This window comes from Marmota monax, unplaced genomic scaffold (genome assembly GCF_021218885.2).
Source record: "Marmota monax isolate L192 unplaced genomic scaffold, Marmota_monax_Labrador192_F-V1.1 WCK01_AAM20220418_F8-fsc00088, whole genome shotgun sequence".
NCBI classification, from domain to species: Eukaryota; Metazoa; Chordata; class Mammalia; order Rodentia; family Sciuridae; genus Marmota; species Marmota monax.
The window spans coordinates 4,218,767-4,237,699 of record NW_026694492.1 but is presented as its reverse complement, the minus strand read 5'-3'; the positions used below and the strand labels follow the sequence as shown (position 1 = coordinate 4,237,699).

The 18,933-nt window shown below is 39.7% G+C and overlaps 1 protein-coding gene across 22 annotated transcripts in view; it reads left to right on the top strand.

The window, feature by feature from the left end:
* The window catches only part of Tcf4 (transcription factor 4), a 347,226-nt gene extending 333,637 nt beyond the window's left edge, over positions 1-13,589 (top strand). For 16 of the 22 annotated variants that reach the window (XM_046419428.2, XM_046419435.2, XM_058571340.1 and 13 more), the window contains 5 exons: positions 2,617-2,752; positions 4,347-4,509; positions 7,618-7,847; positions 8,483-8,623; positions 8,858-13,589. In XM_046419428.2, the coding sequence (XP_046275384.1) occupies positions 2,617-2,752; positions 4,347-4,509; positions 7,618-7,847; positions 8,483-8,619 (666 nt within the window). In that variant the 3' untranslated portion in view covers positions 8,620-8,623; positions 8,858-13,589. The remainder of the gene's footprint in view (positions 1-2,616; positions 2,753-4,346; positions 4,510-7,617; positions 7,848-8,482; positions 8,624-8,857) is intronic. The other 6 variants (XM_058571344.1, XM_058571343.1, XM_058571346.1 and 3 more) reach the window with 1 other exon arrangement.
* Positions 13,590-18,933: the final 5,344 nt, after the last annotated feature.

Genomic DNA, 18,933 nt, shown 5'->3' with positions numbered 1-18,933 from the left:
AGAGCTTCTGGGATTATAGGAATGCTTCACTGTGCTAGGCTTACATATATTATTGATACTCTTTGTGATAAGCCTGGGAGACTTGCTCTCTATAACTTAGTGTTGTTTTCTTTGTTTTGCATTTGAGCAACTTAAATAATGATTACACAGCTGACAAAGAAACCGGCTTCATTTAGGTTCTAGACACTTCTGCTCTCACTGTTATACCAGTTATAGCGACTTTCCTAATCAGCTGAGGCAATAAATAAAAAATATAAAGGCAATTGGCTCTTATAAGAACCATTTATAAGAACCATTCTGAATGTGATGCAGAGGGAGAAATTTTTCAAGATTAATACCTTAATATGATTTAAATAAAAAATAAAACATTAGCCTTAAATGATATCACAGATGACCACAAATGCTTGAGAGTGTTTATAGAATGCTTATGAAACATAAAGAGCAAGCTGCTCTGCTAAGCTTAAATCAGTGGTCATCTTCAGTGATTCCAACTGAGTACCATCCTTTGTGGAAATTCAAGAAATTAGATTCATTGGGAACAGCAACAAATATGAATTGGCTCTAAGATAATTATTTAGGTTCACATTGATTTTTGGATTTTAGCTGTCATTTGATTAAGGCCTGTCAAATTCATGCTTCCAAGTTGAGATCTTAGACCCAAAGTATAATCACTGAATCTATCTTCTGTATGCACAAATATAAGTATGGCAAATCAAAACCTGGATGTAAAATGACTCTTCTTCTTTCCTGGGGAAAGAATGTCGTATAGAAAGAGTGAGCAAGGCATGGTTGAAGGAATGGGGTAGACCAGCCTGCCTGTAAGAGAGTGGACCCCAGTCTCAGAGGAAAGCCGGGATGGTGTGGCAGTAGTTGAGTGTATGGGACGGGCTTGCACTTGTAGCACAGCTGGAACTCTGGGCCAGCGGGAGAGATCCACCAAGAGGCCAGTTTGTGGTTAAACATGGAATAAGCTCAGGGTCTCAATGCATAGAACAGCCACACAGGGGCTGACCTACCCCGGATCAGCAAGTGTATGTTGCAGCACAGGCACCCGGTGCCATAGCGCGGACTCCCAGCCTCTCAGCTGAAGTGCTTATATTCCCTGGTGTGGACAGTGTCCTTTACTGTTCTCATTGTTTTTCAATCTGAACAATTAGTACAATTTATGTGATCCTCCTGATGCCCGCCCCCAGCAAATTATTGTCTTTCGTATTATGTAGGAGTGTGTATATTCATGTACATATAAACTACATCCATATATTCACACACACACACATACACATATAAAATTCTTGATACTTGGCTGCCTTTAAATAATGTGCATGTGCTTCAGTCCTGTGAGTGTGTTGTTGCTTCACATTGTTACTATTTATGCATTCTTTGGAAAAACTCTTATAAAACATTTTGGTACCAAAGAATGAAAATTCTGCTTTGTGATCTTATATATATTTTGAATTAGAAAAAGTAACCCTTGATTCAGAGCTGAATAAATTCATGCATAAATATTTTTTTGTGTTAGACCCACTGGCTGGCATAAATGCTCCCTTAACAATAGGCTAAGGAAAAAAACTACATAAAAACACAAACGCAAATGTGAGCTATTTATGTTTCTCTTGGTTTACAAATGCTTAATGGTTTTGCTTTAAGGCATCTGCTATAAAGTCAGCAACTGCTGTCCCAGTGCCACAAGTTCAATGTCTCTGGACCCCATAGTAGGTAGTAGTAGTTAATGAAAAAAAAAACTCAGCAGTATTTTTTTTTCCTCTCCAAATCAAGTAATCATGCTGTACTCTATAATTTTATTCTTGGAAACACAAAGAGTGTTTACAATATGGTGTCTTTCTAGGATCAGAGTAGTGGAGGGAAAAAATGGAAAAATGTCCAAACATCCTCACATGGCAATCATGGCTTTACTGGTGTGTTTAATAAAACCTTTATTGGTACATTTTCCGGTGTGGTGGCATTGGCACAAATGGTCCCCCTTTGGATTTGGAACTCAGCAGCTGATGAAATACAGTAAACATTAATTTGGAATGGACTGCCAGTGTTGGAAAGCCAGGTGACATTTTATTATATTTGTACCGAGCAGGGGCTATGTCCCATACTGCTGTAGCTTCCGCTGTCAGAGGCTTAGCTGGCATTATGGAAAAAAAAATGGCAGGCCTGAGAATCTTATCCCCTGAAATGAAAGTCGAATGCCAAATTGAAATTCCTGTAGGATTTCCGATAGCAATGGGGGAATTGAGAAGCCCACAATTAAGCATATGGGCATTAAGATAATTGTCAGATCTGTTGGCGGACATGATAGAAGACAGATGGGTACGAATCCGTGCGCTCCACTGCAGCACCCTGGGAGACAATTTGACGTTTTACCTGCCTGAGCTACTCTGCCATATTTGTCACTGGATGTACAGCACGGCATCTCACTGAGCGTTAAGTGTTTTTGCAGAGAACTCTAGGTGCATGTGCAGTCCTCCAGCGCCCTCTAGCGAAACGCCTGTGGGAGGATTGTTTTCCAGAGGCCAGCCTTCCTGCTTCCAGGTCCTAGCTGCCCCTGGAAACAGCTGTGGTGCCTCCCATTACCACTGATCACAATGGCTCCTCTCATGCTTTCAGGTTGGGGCCCATCGTGAAGATGGCGTGGCCCTGAGAGGCAGCCATTCTCTTCTGCCAAATCAGGTTCCGGTTCCACAGCTTCCAGTCCAGTCTGCAACTTCCCCTGACTTGAACCCACCCCAGGACCCTTACAGAGGTAAGTGTGCCTCGGAAGGGCACTTCTGACCTCCTGTAAACAAGACACACAGTGTTGTTGCCCCGTGTCCTTGGTGGTCTGCCCTCAGGAAGCATTGGCAGAAAACCAAGAATCAAATTTGGTACAAAAATGGTAAGTACATGGGAAAGTAGTGAGAACCTAGCCTGCTAATCGTGTTTCTTCAGTAACTGTTTTCCTCCAACATCCTCTGAAAATCCTGGTCCCCTTTCAGTAGGGAATGAGACAGCAGACTGATGAGAGGAAATGATATTTTAGCTATTTCCACATTTTACCCATTCAGGTCCTCTAATGTGGTTACTTGTGGCCTGAAAATGATGTTTTCAAATGAATAGGATGGAAGGAAATTGTTTTAGTTGTTTGAGATGGAAGGAAATATAGGTACGTTTTTAAAATGGAACATGGTTGTGGTTTTCGCTCTTGAGTCATCTAGCCATGTCATGGTGCCTCATGTGCCTGACTTTTCATGCCCCCAGGAAGTGGTGCTACAAGGTCTGGGTCTAGGTTCTCTGTGCGACTCACTGGCCAGCTGACAATCCATCGATCATTTCAAGAACATCTTCTCATTCCCTGCACATTTAAAATAAACACAATAACACTGCCTCCGGAGTCCATATAATATCTTTCAACTGTTAACTTTTATACCTATCTGAGCGTTAATTATATATATGGGTATGGCTATTCAGTTTTATCTGAGCAGTAATAATCTGGCAGAGCTCTTGGTTTTGCTCTCTTTGCCCTAGATCTGTACTTCTCCAACTGTAATGTGAAAAGCGTGAACCAAGGATCACATTCAAAGGCTGATTCTGATTTATTAATTTTGGAATTTGGCATTTCTAGTGGCTCCTAGGTGATAAGGATGATCCTGGACCATGGACCAAATTTTGAGAAATAGGGTTCTAGAATACATAGATTGCAAGTGGAAGGAAATACTTAATAGACATTCATCGACTAAGAAATAAAATTACATTAAAGTCACATTTTAAAACATAGTGTGGTATTAGAAAGTTTAGCGATGATAAAGCTAGAATATTCTTCAGTGAGCAGAGAACTGCCTTCCATATGTACCATTTTTAATGCTGATTACTCCTTGAGGATAAGAGAAGCCTAATTTCAGAATATCATTAGGATATCTATTGAAGTCTTGACTGCATATATTTAGCGTACTCCCTGGGAATTATATTTTAAGGACATTTTTCTATTAAATCATTGCATATGGAAAAAAACTCAATATAATAGCTGATATTTACTTGGGTTCTTAATCAGAACATTGAGGTGTGTGATTTTCATGATTATGATTTTCATTGCAATTAAGTTGATGTTTTGTAGACAGTGAAATTACCATCTACTCCAAAAGATTGCAAAATAGAATTTAACCTCAGAGCCACTGCAGGGAAAACTTATTTCCGCAGGTGCATTTCTGAAACTTCACCAGATAGCAGGGAAAGAGTGACAGAAGGATCACAGTTCAGCAGTGCGAATCGTCTGGCTGGCAGCCTCGAGGTCTGGGGGGTGAGTGTTTGTGCACCGAGGTTTCAGCAAACGTGTCACCTGGTCTCTTTTTTTTTTCCTATAGGCATGCCACCAGGACTTCAGGGGCAGAGTGTCTCCTCCGGCAGCTCTGAGATCAAATCTGACGATGAGGGTGATGAGAACCTGCAAGACACAAAATCTTCTGAGGACAAGAAATTAGACGACGACAAGAAGGATATCAAATCAATTACTAGGTCAAGATCTAGGTAACAGTATATCATACTGTCGCTTCATTTAATTCCTTTATTGGACTTTGATGAAGTGAACAGAATAGGAAGAAACTACTGAGTTTTTTCCTGGCAGGTAAATTTACAGATCAAAAGAAAATTGAAGGCCTCTTCTAGAAGTACTAAAAGTATCATTTAAGATACCTGTACTCTAGTGAAGCCTAAAATGTTTTTGCATTTATGAATTTGGACCCAATGCTGATTACACACAATACAAAAAAAAAAGAAAGAAAAGAAAGAAAAAAGATTTATAATGAATGCAAGTGCAAATGGTTCATTTTTAAAAGTATATTCTATAAATTTGGTCAGAAATGTTCTTTCTAAAAAGTGATCATAGGCATGTTAAAAAGTCAAATAATGATGTGTGTGCCACTGTAACTGTTTTCTTAAAATATTGATTTCCCAGCTTTATCCTAAACATGTTAATGTATAGAAGAGTAATTCCTCGATTGCTAATCTTTTCCCTCCCAGACTTTACAGAAAACAACTGCACAAGAATAGCTTCCAGTTGGTCTTAAGTATCTGATATCTTTCAGCTAGATCTGTCTCTTTGAACTTTAGTAATCAGATGGTTTTTTGAATGCCATGGACACCCATGTGCTTTGCCTTAATTCCTTTGGGCGGTTTTTATTTGAGAATTAAACCAATTGTACTGTGCCTGCAGCTTCCCTTTTAAAGGCTGTGGTGCTCAAGGTTAGAGCTAGTGTTCTTAATGAATTAAGAAGATACTTCCTTTTTACACTGGCTTTATAATTACTGGGGCAAATTACATTACGTGTCCTGCTGCAAGTTACAAAAATGCTCAGTGCTTCTAGCTAACCCCTTTCTACTGTCGTTACGGTTTCCTGATTCTTGGCCACATGGCAAGATAGCCCAGGGTGGGAATTTCACATCCTTCATAGTTTCTCTCTTAGTCTGGTCAGTTCTTGGTAATATAACCTACACATATTAACGGATTCTTTGAAGTCTCAGAACAACATTTTAACTTGCTATTGAGAACCTTCTTGTTTTCAAAGGTCACTCTGATGACATTTACTTAGGTATGCCTCCAAGACTGTGTTGTGAAGCAATGCTTTTCAAATCTAGGCAAATCATTTGCATAACTAATTTATTTATAAGCGAATAACCAATTCTAATCAGTTATTAGCCTGAAAATCTTTGGAAGACAATTTCCTATTTTCAAGTCCCTTCTGTGTAAGGTATGGCACATGTCTGATATATAAAAATATTACCCAAATTTTTAGCTTCAGGGAAGGCCCAGTGGAGATTTCCTTTGGGCTTATTACAGCCTGTTTGCTTAGCAGGGTGCAAGAGCGAATTAATAGTAAACTGATTTTCTTTGGCACCAGCAGGGATCATGGGTAAGAAGAGAGGGGGGATAAGCAGAGAACTGCGGAAGACTAGGAAGTGGCTAAAGAAGCCCTTTTCTGGTTGGTTCCATTGAGCTGTGTGTCAGCCAGCACACACCTGTGGCCAGTGTTGCCACATGGGAAGGGATTTCAGCTGTGGGAGGGCAGTATGGTCTTTGAGCCTCTTTGTTTAGTGTCTTCATCTTTCCTCACTAACTTTTTATTCTGTGTGTAAGTGTTCTTGGCTTCTATACATCATTACGCACTGTATGTCCTTGGATCCTAAGAATACCACTTTTAATTTTTGATTGATTCGAGCTTCTCCAGTGTACTTGGTCCTTTTTGCAATTTGGAAGTTACCCAAGGATTTTCCAAAAATGGAAGATCAGAGCCATACTTTTTAAGCCAGCATTCATTAAATGTAGGTCAAATTGACTCAATAACTATCCACATGTCTCCCAGTTCTGAAATGCTTTGTGCAGTGAACATTTCCGACGTGGAATTTCGAGGTAGCTGCCAATCTCCTGTCCATTAGCTGAATGCCGGAACCTCTAGGCTAACGGCTGGATAGGTAGTCACCTCCATAGTATTTCTTACAACAGGGAGTCATTGCTTTTTAGTGGCATTTACTCCATTTTTGATGTCTTTCATACCCCCCAAAAAATTTCTTGCTCATGGTCATTCACAGTGGTCACCCAGAGTTCTTTGTTTTGTTCTTGAGACAGGACGTCTCCCACACCTGCCTTTGAAAGTCCTTTGAAATGTTGGAAACTCTCCTGCCGTGAAAGCTTCCTCAGACGCTCTGCCTTCCAGATGACTCATCGTCCTCTTTGCCTTCTGCTAAATGTCTAATTGGTCACTAAGATACCCAGAAACTGTCAGAACTGATCTTATCTGTGCAGTCCACACTAGGCCCAGCCATACCTTCATTATGAATCATCAGGGTATTTTGGTTCTTAGCGAGATTCCTGTTTGCCTTCATTTTTGACTCACCATGAGGTCATGTCAGTTTATAAGGGGTAGATGTTTGGATTTTGTATTGTTTTACATAGCTGATGTCAATTCAGATTTCCCCAACTTATTTTGGGGAATCACAAACATCCATAATATTAAAGACGTGGAAGTCATGTTTTGTTCTGATTTTTTTTTTCCTTTTCAACTTTTCATTTACTGTGTGGAGAAAATGAGACACAGGTAGGGCTCATGGATTTCCAGGCCTTCAGAGCTGGGAATGGTGACCTCTGGGCATGGTCCCATTGTCTTGACTCTTATTGCTGTGATGTCTTCAACGGAGGTCTTTCTTCTTGGTCCTATTAACTTGCCAGTCTTATATTTTCTTTGACCTATCAAAATCTCTTTTTCAGTCACATATTTCCTTAGGTTTCAGATGTCACAGTGTGAAAGTTCTTCAAAAAAAGATGGCATGTGAGCAATTTTTCTGCAGTGTGGTCACGGAGAACAGGCCAAGCATAGTGGGTAGAGGCCTGCTTGGCAGAGTGTGACTTACCCACAAAAGCTTCATTTCCCCAGATCATGCTCTCCTGTTCGATTGGGGTTCCACGTGTGGGTAAATATCCTTCATATGGACCAGTTGCCAAGGTCAAGTGGATGTAAAACTGACAAGGACGCAGATTGAGATGGGGAAGTTTCCTGACAACTCTGGGAGAAAACAAAGTAATTTAGACACCTTCCTTTCCCCCACACCGTTAGAAAATGTCGTGTCCTTTTTGACCCACAGCAATAATGACGATGAGGACCTGACTCCAGAGCAGAAGGCAGAACGTGAGAAGGAACGGAGAATGGCCAACAACGCCCGGGAGCGCCTGCGGGTCCGAGACATCAACGAGGCTTTCAAGGAGCTCGGCCGCATGGTGCAGCTCCACCTCAAGAGTGACAAGCCTCAGACCAAGCTCCTGATCCTCCACCAGGCCGTGGCTGTCATCCTCAGCCTGGAGCAGCAAGTCCGAGGTCAGTGCAGGCAGCAGTGTGGTGAGATGGACTTGAGCCACAGCACTAGACTTTTAAGAACCCTCAGAGGAACTGCTCAGGGCAGGCTGCTAAGACCTCTGGGCAGCAGCATTGATTACTCAGATTGTTGAGTTACCTTCCGTTTGTACTGTCAATAATCGGAGCTTAGTTAACTTTATTTTAATTTATTTTTGGGGGGCGGGGTACCAGGGATTGAACTCAGGGACACTCGACCACTGAGCCACACCCCCAGCCCTATTTTGTATTTTATTTAGAGACAGGGTCTCACTGAGTTGCTTAGCACCTTGCTATTGCTGAGGCTGGCTTTGAACTCAAGATCCTCCTGTCTCAGCCTCCCGAGCCACTGGGATTACAGGTGTGCACCACCGCGCCTGGTTAGTTAACTTTTTCCAACTCCTTTCCTCCTATAACGTTGCTGTACAAATCTTCCATATAATCCAGGTTTTACTAGTGAACCACCAAAGGAATCACTGTAGTGCCCATTTCCTAATTGCTTCTTTCCTCTGTCACTTAAAAACTGAACCAAAGGGTCAAACACACACACAGGAGGTATCACTGTCCTCTGTGAGAAGCCTTGACATTGACTAAATGGCCTGTGCTCTCATTCTCCACAGAAAGGAATCTGAATCCGAAAGCAGCATGTCTGAAAAGAAGGGAGGAAGAGAAGGTGTCCTCAGAGCCTCCCCCACTCTCCTTGGCTGGCCCGCACCCCGGAATGGGAGATGCATCCAATCACCTGGGACAGATGTGAAAGGGCAAGTTCGTTTTCAAATATTTCTGCAATATTCACTCATAACTCTTGCACAAATTTTTACCCAAATTTATCCAAACTCTTAGCCAAATTTACCCCTGAATCAACTTTTCCCATATTTTTCTTTCTTGGTAAATGAAGGTTTTTTTGGTTGTGTGTGTGTGTGTGTTTTTTTTTTTAAATCACTTTCTCTTTAATAAGTATATTAATGAACTTTCCTTTTTTTTTCCTTTCTCAGGTCCAAGTTGCCACATTGCTTCATTAAAACAAGAGACCACTTCCTTAACAGCTGTATTATCTTAAACCCACATAAACACTTCTCCTTAACCCCCTTTTTTGTAATATAAGACAAGTCTGAGTAGTTACGAATCACAGACGCAAGAGGTTTCAGCATTCCCAATTATCAGAAAACAGAAAAACAAACAAAAAAAAAGAAAAAAGTGCAACTTGAGGGACGACTTCTTTAACATATCATTCAGAATGTGCAAAGCAGTATGTACAGGCTGAGACGCAGCCCAGAGACTGAATGGCAATCTTTCCACACTGTGGAACAATGCATTTGTGCCTAAACTTCTTTTGGAAAAAAAAAAATATAATTAATTTGTAAGTCTGAAAAAAATATTTAATTTAAAAAAATTGTAAACTTGCAATAATGAAAAAGTGTACTTCTGAAGAAAAACTACATGAACGTTTTTGTTGGTATTCAAGTCAGCTAGTGTTTATTATTACTGGATATTGAATAGGGGGAGCTCGGCTGCCCTAGTCACAAAACCAGCAAACGTCCTGATGACAAGAAGTGATGACATTAGCCATTCCTTAGGGTAGGAGGAACAGATGGATCTTATAGACCTATGACAAATATATATATAAATATATATATAAATATATATTAAAAATTTAGTGACTATGGTAAGCTTTTGTTCATTTGTTTCAGACTTTTTTTCTCCTGTAAAAAAATAGTACTGATTAACTTTTTTAAAAGAAAGATTTTACTGTAAATATGGATTTTTTTTTTTTGGGCGGGGGGGTCTTATTTCTGTCCCTTTCCCCGGTTTGTTACCATAACCTGTAGTGCCAACTCTGCTTCTGGAGGGGCAGTGCAGGAGGAAATGCTGACCCTGATGTTGCTTCTCATTCATAAATAAGTAGAAAGTCGTTTCTCCAGTCTTTTGGGAACACAGGACTTAAAAGTCACATCATGTGTAGATATTACAAGCAGCATTACCAAGACATGGCAAAACTGTTGTCTGACTTGTAATGTTGCATTTGTGACCCTATTCTGGGATTTTCAGAGGTACAAGGTTAGAATGCTACAATGTTACCACTGTGCCTTCCAATGTTTATATCATCGGAAACATAACATAATCAAAGTGGCTGTGATTTAACAAAACGATTAAAGTGTTACCTACCTGTGTAGCCGGAGTAGTGTGCAGTGAGGCGTTTCTGAATACATGGTCAGATTTTTGGAAAAAAAAAAACACAAAAAAACAAAAACAAAAACAAAAAAAATGAAGTTCAAAAACCGTCAAATGAGAAAATTGCAAGTAGTGTGACAGAGCTGATTGATTTTGTTGCTTTCTTGATTTTTTTTCAAAATGGGTTTACTAAAAAGTAGATGACTTAACTAACCTGCCTCCTCCTTCGTCTGAAAATGCCAATATTCAGTCATCCTGCAGCATTATAATAAGCCTTATAAGTCCTAAAGCATTAAGTTGCACTTTTTTGAGGAGGGGTAGTGCAGTATTTCTCTGGCCAGTATGAATGAAGTTTATACTTAACCATATTTGATAGAAACGTAGACCAAGCTATGGCACAGCAACTCATCAGATAGCTAGCTTTGACGTCTGGGCACAATTGAACCAATTTCCATCGTAAATCTTTCTAATGATTGACTTTGGTGTATAGTGCAGTAAACAAATAGTGCTCCTAGTTAAGTATTTGTCAGCATCCTTTCGTGTCTAACTCGTTTCTATTTTTACAGCCACACAATCTTGGCATGTATTAAGAAAAAAAAAACAATCCCTGTTCAAGTAGTTTTTCCACCTATCAGCACTGAGTAAATGCCATAAATCCATCGAAATGGTCTAAATGTTCCATCTGTTCTCCTGTTTTGCCAGTTATATAGTAATGAAATACATTTGTAAATTTTATGCAACAAATGGCAAACGTATCCTTATTTTGAAATTGTGTATGTAAAAGTTATATTTTTACATGTAGACTCTTGTTATTATGTGTTTTAATACATTGTATCAGTTTTTGTTTTTCTAAACTGTGTGGTTTTAAAAAAAAGTCTCATTTAAATGATATAGTGAGCTACAAGAATCTGAATTTTATGTTCATTTCTGAAAATGTAAGAACAAATAAGATAGTTACCACGTGGTCATCTTTATAAACCCATAAACATTTTGATTAGCTGTGTGTGTGTGTGTTGAAAACTGTAAATATGTTCAGTAGCGATAAAACTAAAATACTTTGATTTGTTGATAAGTTCCTACAATGTGGAGGTGGATTAAAACCTTAGGAGAATAGCAGAAATCAGACTTCATGAAAAGTTTTTCTGGGGCTTTCCTGAGAATCGTTCTATCAAAGGAGCTCAAAAAAGGGCATGGAAGACAATAATGTATACTCTCCCCTCCTCCTGGAATAATGGAAACCATGTGAACTTGTTCCCTCAGTATGTTAAAGATTTCCTTTTAGTGGTCCATTCTGCACTCATTTTGTATAGTCTCAAGGCGGGTATCCCTAGGAACAATATTATATAGGAAGCAGGTATACTCTGATCACATTCAGGATAAGTGTACAGAAGGGAATACGGTGTTTACTCTTTAGGGAACTGGAAGCTCCCTGCATTGATGTACATGTTCAGAGGGCACTTTTGATACATGTTATCAGAAAGGTGCTTCATAGAGCTGAATTAAAGTTTTTCAGATCTGTAAACAAAGCAAAACATTAAATTGTAGTCATTTGGTTATTTTTTAAATTGGTGCTTTATATTTTGTTCTCAGTCAAACCGAGGAAAAGCTGCAATTTCTTGTTCACCAGCTTTGATGTATTCATTACTCCGTAATGTAATACCTCTATTGTGGAATTCCCTTTGGGCAGAAGTGAAAAACTTCCTAACGGCCACCAGAAGCTGCTCGCTGCTCTTTGCTTGGTGGAGAAACATGATCTGCACCTCTCCATAGTAATTGGGTGGTATCCCCTGTTTTAAAAAAAGAAAGAAAGAAAGAAAGAAAAAGAAGAAGAAGAAGAAAGGGAACGTGGCCTTTTTAGTGTGGTTTTTTTGGTTTTTTGTTTTTTTCATTTTTTTGTAATTTGCAAACCCAGGTAAGATATTGGTATCCTGCACTGGATTTTTGAATAAAATTTAGCAGAAGACAGTTAGGATTAAAGAATATACAAAAAAAAAAAATGTCTAAAAGGTCCATACTGCACCAGGCATGCATATATTATATATATATATATATATATATATATATATATATATATATATATATATATATGATGCTTAGACTGGGGATCGGTTTAAGAAACTTGGACTTTGAAAGCAACTTGGAACAGTTGATCCACCTCCACATTCGAGTGATTTATAATATGCAGAATAGGGATCTGTTCATCTAGAAATCCTTACCATTTGTCTTCGTGTAGCTGCAAGGAACACTAATGTGTATACAACAGTCCACCAGTGGTGCAACTGGTTCTCATTCAGTCTTCCGATTCCTTTAATTTTGTTGTTGTTTTTTGATTTGATTTTTTTTCCTATCTCTTGAATTTTTTTTTTTATTCGTGATCTTTATTTTGATGAGGGGTTGGGGAGTGGGGAGGGAATCTAATCGAGACTTGGGGTTATGAGGATTTTCGTCTTTGCATCCAACAGGCAAATATGATGTGTCCAAAAGTGAACTTGAGTCAGGAATGAAACAATTTCAGCATAAACAAGCACAAAAATTTAGTCTGCTGGCTGACTGGAAGCAAAAGAGTCAAGATGGAATTTGATGAATTCCAACACAATGGGGCACCAGGGCCTTTAGGCCTCTTTATTTTGCTTTGGTTTTATTTGTTTTCTTTAGAGACATGCTCCTTCTCATGGGACTTGAAGTGGACTCATCTTTGTGCAGTGCTGGTTTTTGCCATACTCATTTCAAGTATTATAGACATATGTAATGGTGAAAATATATGAACTGTGGCCTTTTTCATTCTTGTTACTTGTGATGCAATTAAGTGAAGATAAGAAAAAAAAAAAAAAGCAGAGATTTACCATGTATCAGTGCCTGGCTTTTTGTTATAAAGCTTTGTTTGTCTAGTGCTCTTTTTGCTATAAAATAGACTGTAGTACACCCTAGTAGGAAAAAAAAAACTAAATTTAAAAATAAAAAATATATTTGGCTTATTTTTCGCAGGAGCAATCCTTTTATACCATGAATATTACAAAAAAAATTTGTCAGATTCTGAATATTTCTTCTTTGTAGATTTTTGGAATCATTATGAGTAAAAGTTTGTTACTTTATTTTACTATTTAAAAGATGTTATTTTACCATGTGTTACCAAGATGAAACTGTATGGTAGCCTTTTTTCGTTTGTTTTTTTATTTTTTTGTTTTTTGTTTTTGTTTCTGTTTTTGTTTTAGTTGTAGGTCGCAGTGGGGAAATTTTTTTTGCGACTGTACACATAGCTGCAGCATTAAAAACTAAAAAAAATTATTAAAAAAAGAAAAAAAGGGAAAACGTTTAAAAAAAAAAGATAAAACAGTTACACCTTGTTTTCAATGTGTGGCTGAGTGCCTCGATTTTTTCATGTTTTTGGTGTATTTCTGATTTGTAGAAGTGTCCAAACAGGTTGTGTGCTGGAGTTCCTTCAAGACAAAAACAACCCAGCTTGGTCTAGGCCATTACCTGTTTTCCCATCTGTAGTTATTCGATGAAGTCATGTACATGACCGTTCTGTAGCAATAAATGTGCCATTTTTATAAACTGTTTCTGACACTTGCTTCATTTCATTTTGCATTGTCCTATGATGCTGTCCTGTAAGACTGCATCTCGATTTCATTTTCCACGTGTTGGAGGTATTGACAGCTTAACAAACAAAACATACAAAAAAAAAATCACAAAAACAAATTGAAAAGCAAAGTACATGGTTGATCAAGGATGAGATGCCCTTAATGAAATGGAACGGGATGCATGCAAAACAAAAAGAAAAGTGTCTAGAGGATTCACTAATTGAAGGAGTGTAATTCATGTGTGTGTAACACTGAAACTATGCATTTGAAGAGCTCTGAACTGCGCCACTGTTTGGGGTTGTGCTGTAGGTTGCTAACTCATGTCAGCCTTAACCTTTCGGATCACTTGGTCAGCTGTTTGGCAGAACATTCTCGGCTAGATCTTTTCAGTCAAAAAAAAAAAAATCTAAGAAGATTTATTTTGTATCACTTTGTTAAAAGCTGAATGTTGTTAACCACAATTAATATTCCACTGTATTTATACTCTCTCAAACTCTTCCCTCCCTACCAACTTCTGGTTGACTGTTGACTATTAATCCAGATGTAAACAACCAGATTTTTTTTTTCTAACTTGTACAAACTGACGCGTGTCACCTATGATGGGAGGGGAAATGTACAGATTAAAATTATTCAGTGTTATGTACTGTAAGTTAATATTTTTGTAGAATGGACATCAAATCTACTTTACAAAATTTGGAGGCTGTTTCAACATTGCACTGTAGAGATGTAAAGTAATGTACACAATGTAAAGGAATCCATGGTAGATGAGCCCTTCCTAAAGGAATGTTCTCACCATTTGCGTGGAATTGGGAAATGTCTCTGATATTGCTCTTGTATTCTTTTGAATGGGATTTAGTGACTAGCTTACCTGAAGGAAAATGTTATCATGTCATTTGGTTCACTTGTGAAGTGCCCTCCATAGCCAAATGTTGAGATTTTTTCTTTTTCTTTTTCTTTTTTTTTCCCCATTTTGGTTGGATTGTTTGCAGATATTTAAATTTTATGAAATTTCCAAAGATTTTGGTTGATAACTTTTTTTTTCCCTTCTAACTGATTTGAGATGTTCTTATGTTCTTACTGTGTGTTTTAAATATATATAAAAGAGCCACAAGCATTTAGTCTTTTAGTATTATATTTGACCATATTCCTACGACTACAGAGGGGGAAATGAGCCCGGACACCTCTTCAGTGTCTCTGATAAAGTCTATTGGTATATTTTCCTTAAAATGGCCATCTGAGAAGGTACTCTGAACTGAGACTTAAATTGCTGGAGAAATTGAATTAGGCAGAAGTTAAGTAAGGTTCCACTAACATTAGAAATGAAGATGGAAAAAGAGGTAGGGAATTGTTTTGACTCTTGTAATTAATTCTTATAAAACAAGGTGAAATTTCTATTCTAGGCTTCAATCATAGGCCACCTTTCTCTTGACTAACAGCCCAAGAAATGTCATGCATAATCCTCTCTAAGGGAGAACTGGGAAGCATTAGGAACTGGTGCACTCCTTATATGCAAATCACCCCCAGGATCATACATTTAAATTGCACTGTGAACCCTTTTGCTCTGCCAGCCAATAGGTATTATTCAACAAGCATGTTGCTGATCCAAACTAATTACTAGTCTACATTTTCACTGGTCACAACTTAGAAACAGGGCCAGTTGTGAAAGGATGAGGAGGTTGAGAAGAGCCAAAGTCATCTTGGTCTTCCTGAGAAATCATTTAAACTAAGAATATTTGGGGAACAAATGGGCCCCAAGTGAAAAAATCTACAAGTCTTCAGTAAAGAAAGACCCATGTCCCTAGTTTCAAGCATGTGTGCACTGCATGGAGCCCCAGGAAAATGCTGGGTGCTGTGGGGTCCACAAGTCAAATCAGCCAGTCAATACCCAAGTATTTGAAATGCTAAATTAAGATCATTGAATCTATACCCAACATAGCAATCTAAAGTAGTGTTCTGCATCATGGGCACTTTGAAAAACAAATGAAATAACAGAAGAAAAATCATATATATATATATATATATATAAATTATCACCTTTGGTTTTTAAGGAATTGATGAATCTCTAGAGACTAGTCATGGACCTTGTTCGTGGACATAGGTTAAGAAAATTTGGTGTATGGTAAACATAACTGAAAAGGGGAATCAAACCAATCCCCATTGACCTTGACTGAGATTGCTGAGCCTACCCAGAACTGGACTGATGTCTGGCTTTTCTGGGTAAAAGAAAGATCTTTTGTGTAACACAGAAAATGTGGTCCTCGCTCACATCTGTTACACTATATTTAGAAGTCAAATAGCTTTGGTGTTGGCATGAACATTCTTCTAGGAAGAAGCAGAAGCTTGCCAAAGGCAAAGTGAAAATGCTCATGCAGAATCAGGTGACCAGGCGTGAGGTTTTTGACTATAACCAGCCCCTGGGTGAGAACCTCTTGTTCTTGAGCAAAACTGACAAGAATTTTAATAAGAAAATCAGGTTTTTGCAAGAAATTATTGCACTTTGCAATTTTGTGTGTGTGTGTGTGTGTGTGTGAGTCTGGATGAGGCCATTTTAAAGATAGGAAAGTGAAGGCAAAGTGACATGCTCAAGTCCTCGGAACTTAAACAAGGAGCCCATGTCTTTGCTTTGGGCCCAGGGATCACTGTGTGGCCCCACCTCCTAAAAGACCAATCTGTCCCTGTTTTATCATAATGCTTTCTCAACAGCTGCATAGAGGTTCATCGTTTGGTTTTTCTCTTTTCTGCCATTTTCTCATGGAATTTTTTTTTCTTTGCAGGAGACTTGCTGAGCTCCTGCAATTCTCATTTTCCACCTTATTGTACAAATGGTTGAGCTACAAGTAGATAGGAAAATGTGCACGCAACAAGAGTCCTAGCAAAGTCAAATTTTCACTCTGGCCCACTTTGAGAATACATTTTTAAATATTTAAAACATATTTAAAGTATTATTTGTTTGGGGGAATAATCTTTTGATTGGCAGAACAATTGCCAAGATAATACATAATATCCCCATGTATTCTTCACCCAACTTCCCACAAGGGCAAAATGTCACATAACCATTGTACGTTTGTCCAGACTAAGACTTTACCATTGGTGCTTTGAGTTTCACTGTGACCCCTAAAATGTCCCTTTTCTGTTCCCACCCCCACATTGCTGCAGTCCAGCCCACTTAGCTGTGGAGGGCTATTGGGCAGTGTGGAAGGAGGCTGCAATGCCCTGATCCCAGGGTCTTCTCAAGTCACAGGCACACTCTGCCCAACCGAATTGTATTAACACTGATTGGCCTCTTACAATGTCATCTCTCAAAAGTCCAGCCCTCTGATGAAAGCTGTAGGAGAACACTGGTGGGAGCCAAAGGCATGGCGGAAGACCTACAGCACCCATGAACTGAGCAACTAGTGGGTCTCACCCCTCATTCGTCAGTGTATTTTTTTTTAACTGAGTGACGATGGCAAAAGAACTAAGGAAGCCAAGGGGCACCAGTCCTTACCTGTAAGACAGTGCAAGAGGTGCCTTTTTATGGCAAGCAATAGTGGCCATAAGGCAGGAGCAAACTATGCTGGGGAATGCTGGAGAGAGAGGCACTGGGATCCCTTCCAGAAAAGTCTGGGCATTTGTGAGAGTGACCTTCAGATGTGAGGCACATTTTGACAGGCCGAGAAGATCATGGGCTTAAAGCAATGTCAAGTCTCCACACTATGAAGAGGTGGGTTTGTCAAAGACAATTACCATCATTCACATCAAGATGCCATGCGCTTCCCATGTTTGCATCACCTCCCCATGCCCCAAGCAAGAACACCTGAAAATGCTTGGCTGACCTTTGTGGTCTACAGAATCATTCTGAGCTCTCCATATTCACCCTGTGGACGAGGAGGAATGGATCCTTTCATATGGATCTGAAGGAGAATCTAGGCAAATCCACACATTTTACAGAGACAGGCAGCGAGGCCTGGAGAACGCAGTTCCTGGGCAAGATCTGAAAGGAACTCTAGTTGCCAGACTGCCCCAGAGCCCTGCGTAGCTCACAGTATGTCAACAAAATGACATTGTTGCCAGAGCCACATATCCCAAGGACATAAGTAAACAAGTAAAAAAAAAAAAAAAAGAAAACATGACTCTAGGCTGTCAAGGCTGAAAACGAGGAGGCCAGGGTGTAACTGGGGGGACGAAAGCATGCTGGGGGATGTCGTTGGCCGTGGTAGCTGGAGTGAGGGGGGAAGGATTCCATGTGGGAAGCCATGTAGGAGGTGAGAAGTGGTAGAGCATGATTAGGAGGCAGTGGGGTCAGAGAGCCTTCTAGATGACGGAGGGGTGGGCCTCTGAGTGAAACGTGAGTCAAGACTGGGCATATAAAACATGGTGGGCGAGAAATGCCTGGGTGGAAGAGTCCTACAGGCTGAGGCAATGCCATCATCATGAATATCTTGCTCCAAACGCATTCACAATGTCATTAATAACAATCAGGTAGAAAAGCTTTCTTCATGTCACAAAGATAAGCATAACAGGACCCTAACCACCTGACACCACCTAAGCCATGCTATTGAACCACCTTGCCCAATGCCCTCCTCTGTGAAATGGAGCTAATAGAATGTACCTCATAATGTCTCATTATTAAATGACGTGGCATTGGCCACCCAACATTAGTACCCAGCAAATGTCAGGGTATTACATAGAGCTTATATGGCAGGTGAGGGTACATTCAGGCCCCAATAATAGGACTGTAGCCTTGGCCACTATTCACTATTCTTGGCCCCCACCTCCCCAGTTCTCTTCCCTCATGGGCAGGAAGAGTCCTCTGGGTCATGCTGTGCATCCTCCCAGAAGCTGCTATGATTTCCTATTTTTTTCTTGGATTTAACAAAACTCCCACCTACCTACTGTTAGAAAAATCTGGAAGCAGAAGGAGCTGTCATAGAAGATAAGAGTTCAAGCGGAGTCTCAACCTCATAGAAGTTCTATTTGCAAAATGGTAGCACTTCCACAAACATTATTTCAGTAAGCCTCGCTAGACCAGTGTTATCCCTCACACCTTAGAGAGCAAGGGAGGCCCTAGGGACTATGGCCAGAGTAGGGAACCAGAGGGAAAGTCCATTAGAGGCAAACCTAGGCCAGAGGACCTTTCATGATCCCAGTGCTGTGAGGGTTGCCTGGTGTCCAGAGGATGGATTCACTGGCTTAAATTAAAACATCTCTAATGCCCTTCCTAATTTGGAATACGGCTCCACTTGTGGACGTGCAGGCCTGCCACTATCCTCCCTAATGGTATTCCTCTTCTGCACTGCCAGCTCCTACAGGCTTCCTTCCAACCAGAGGATCCAGCA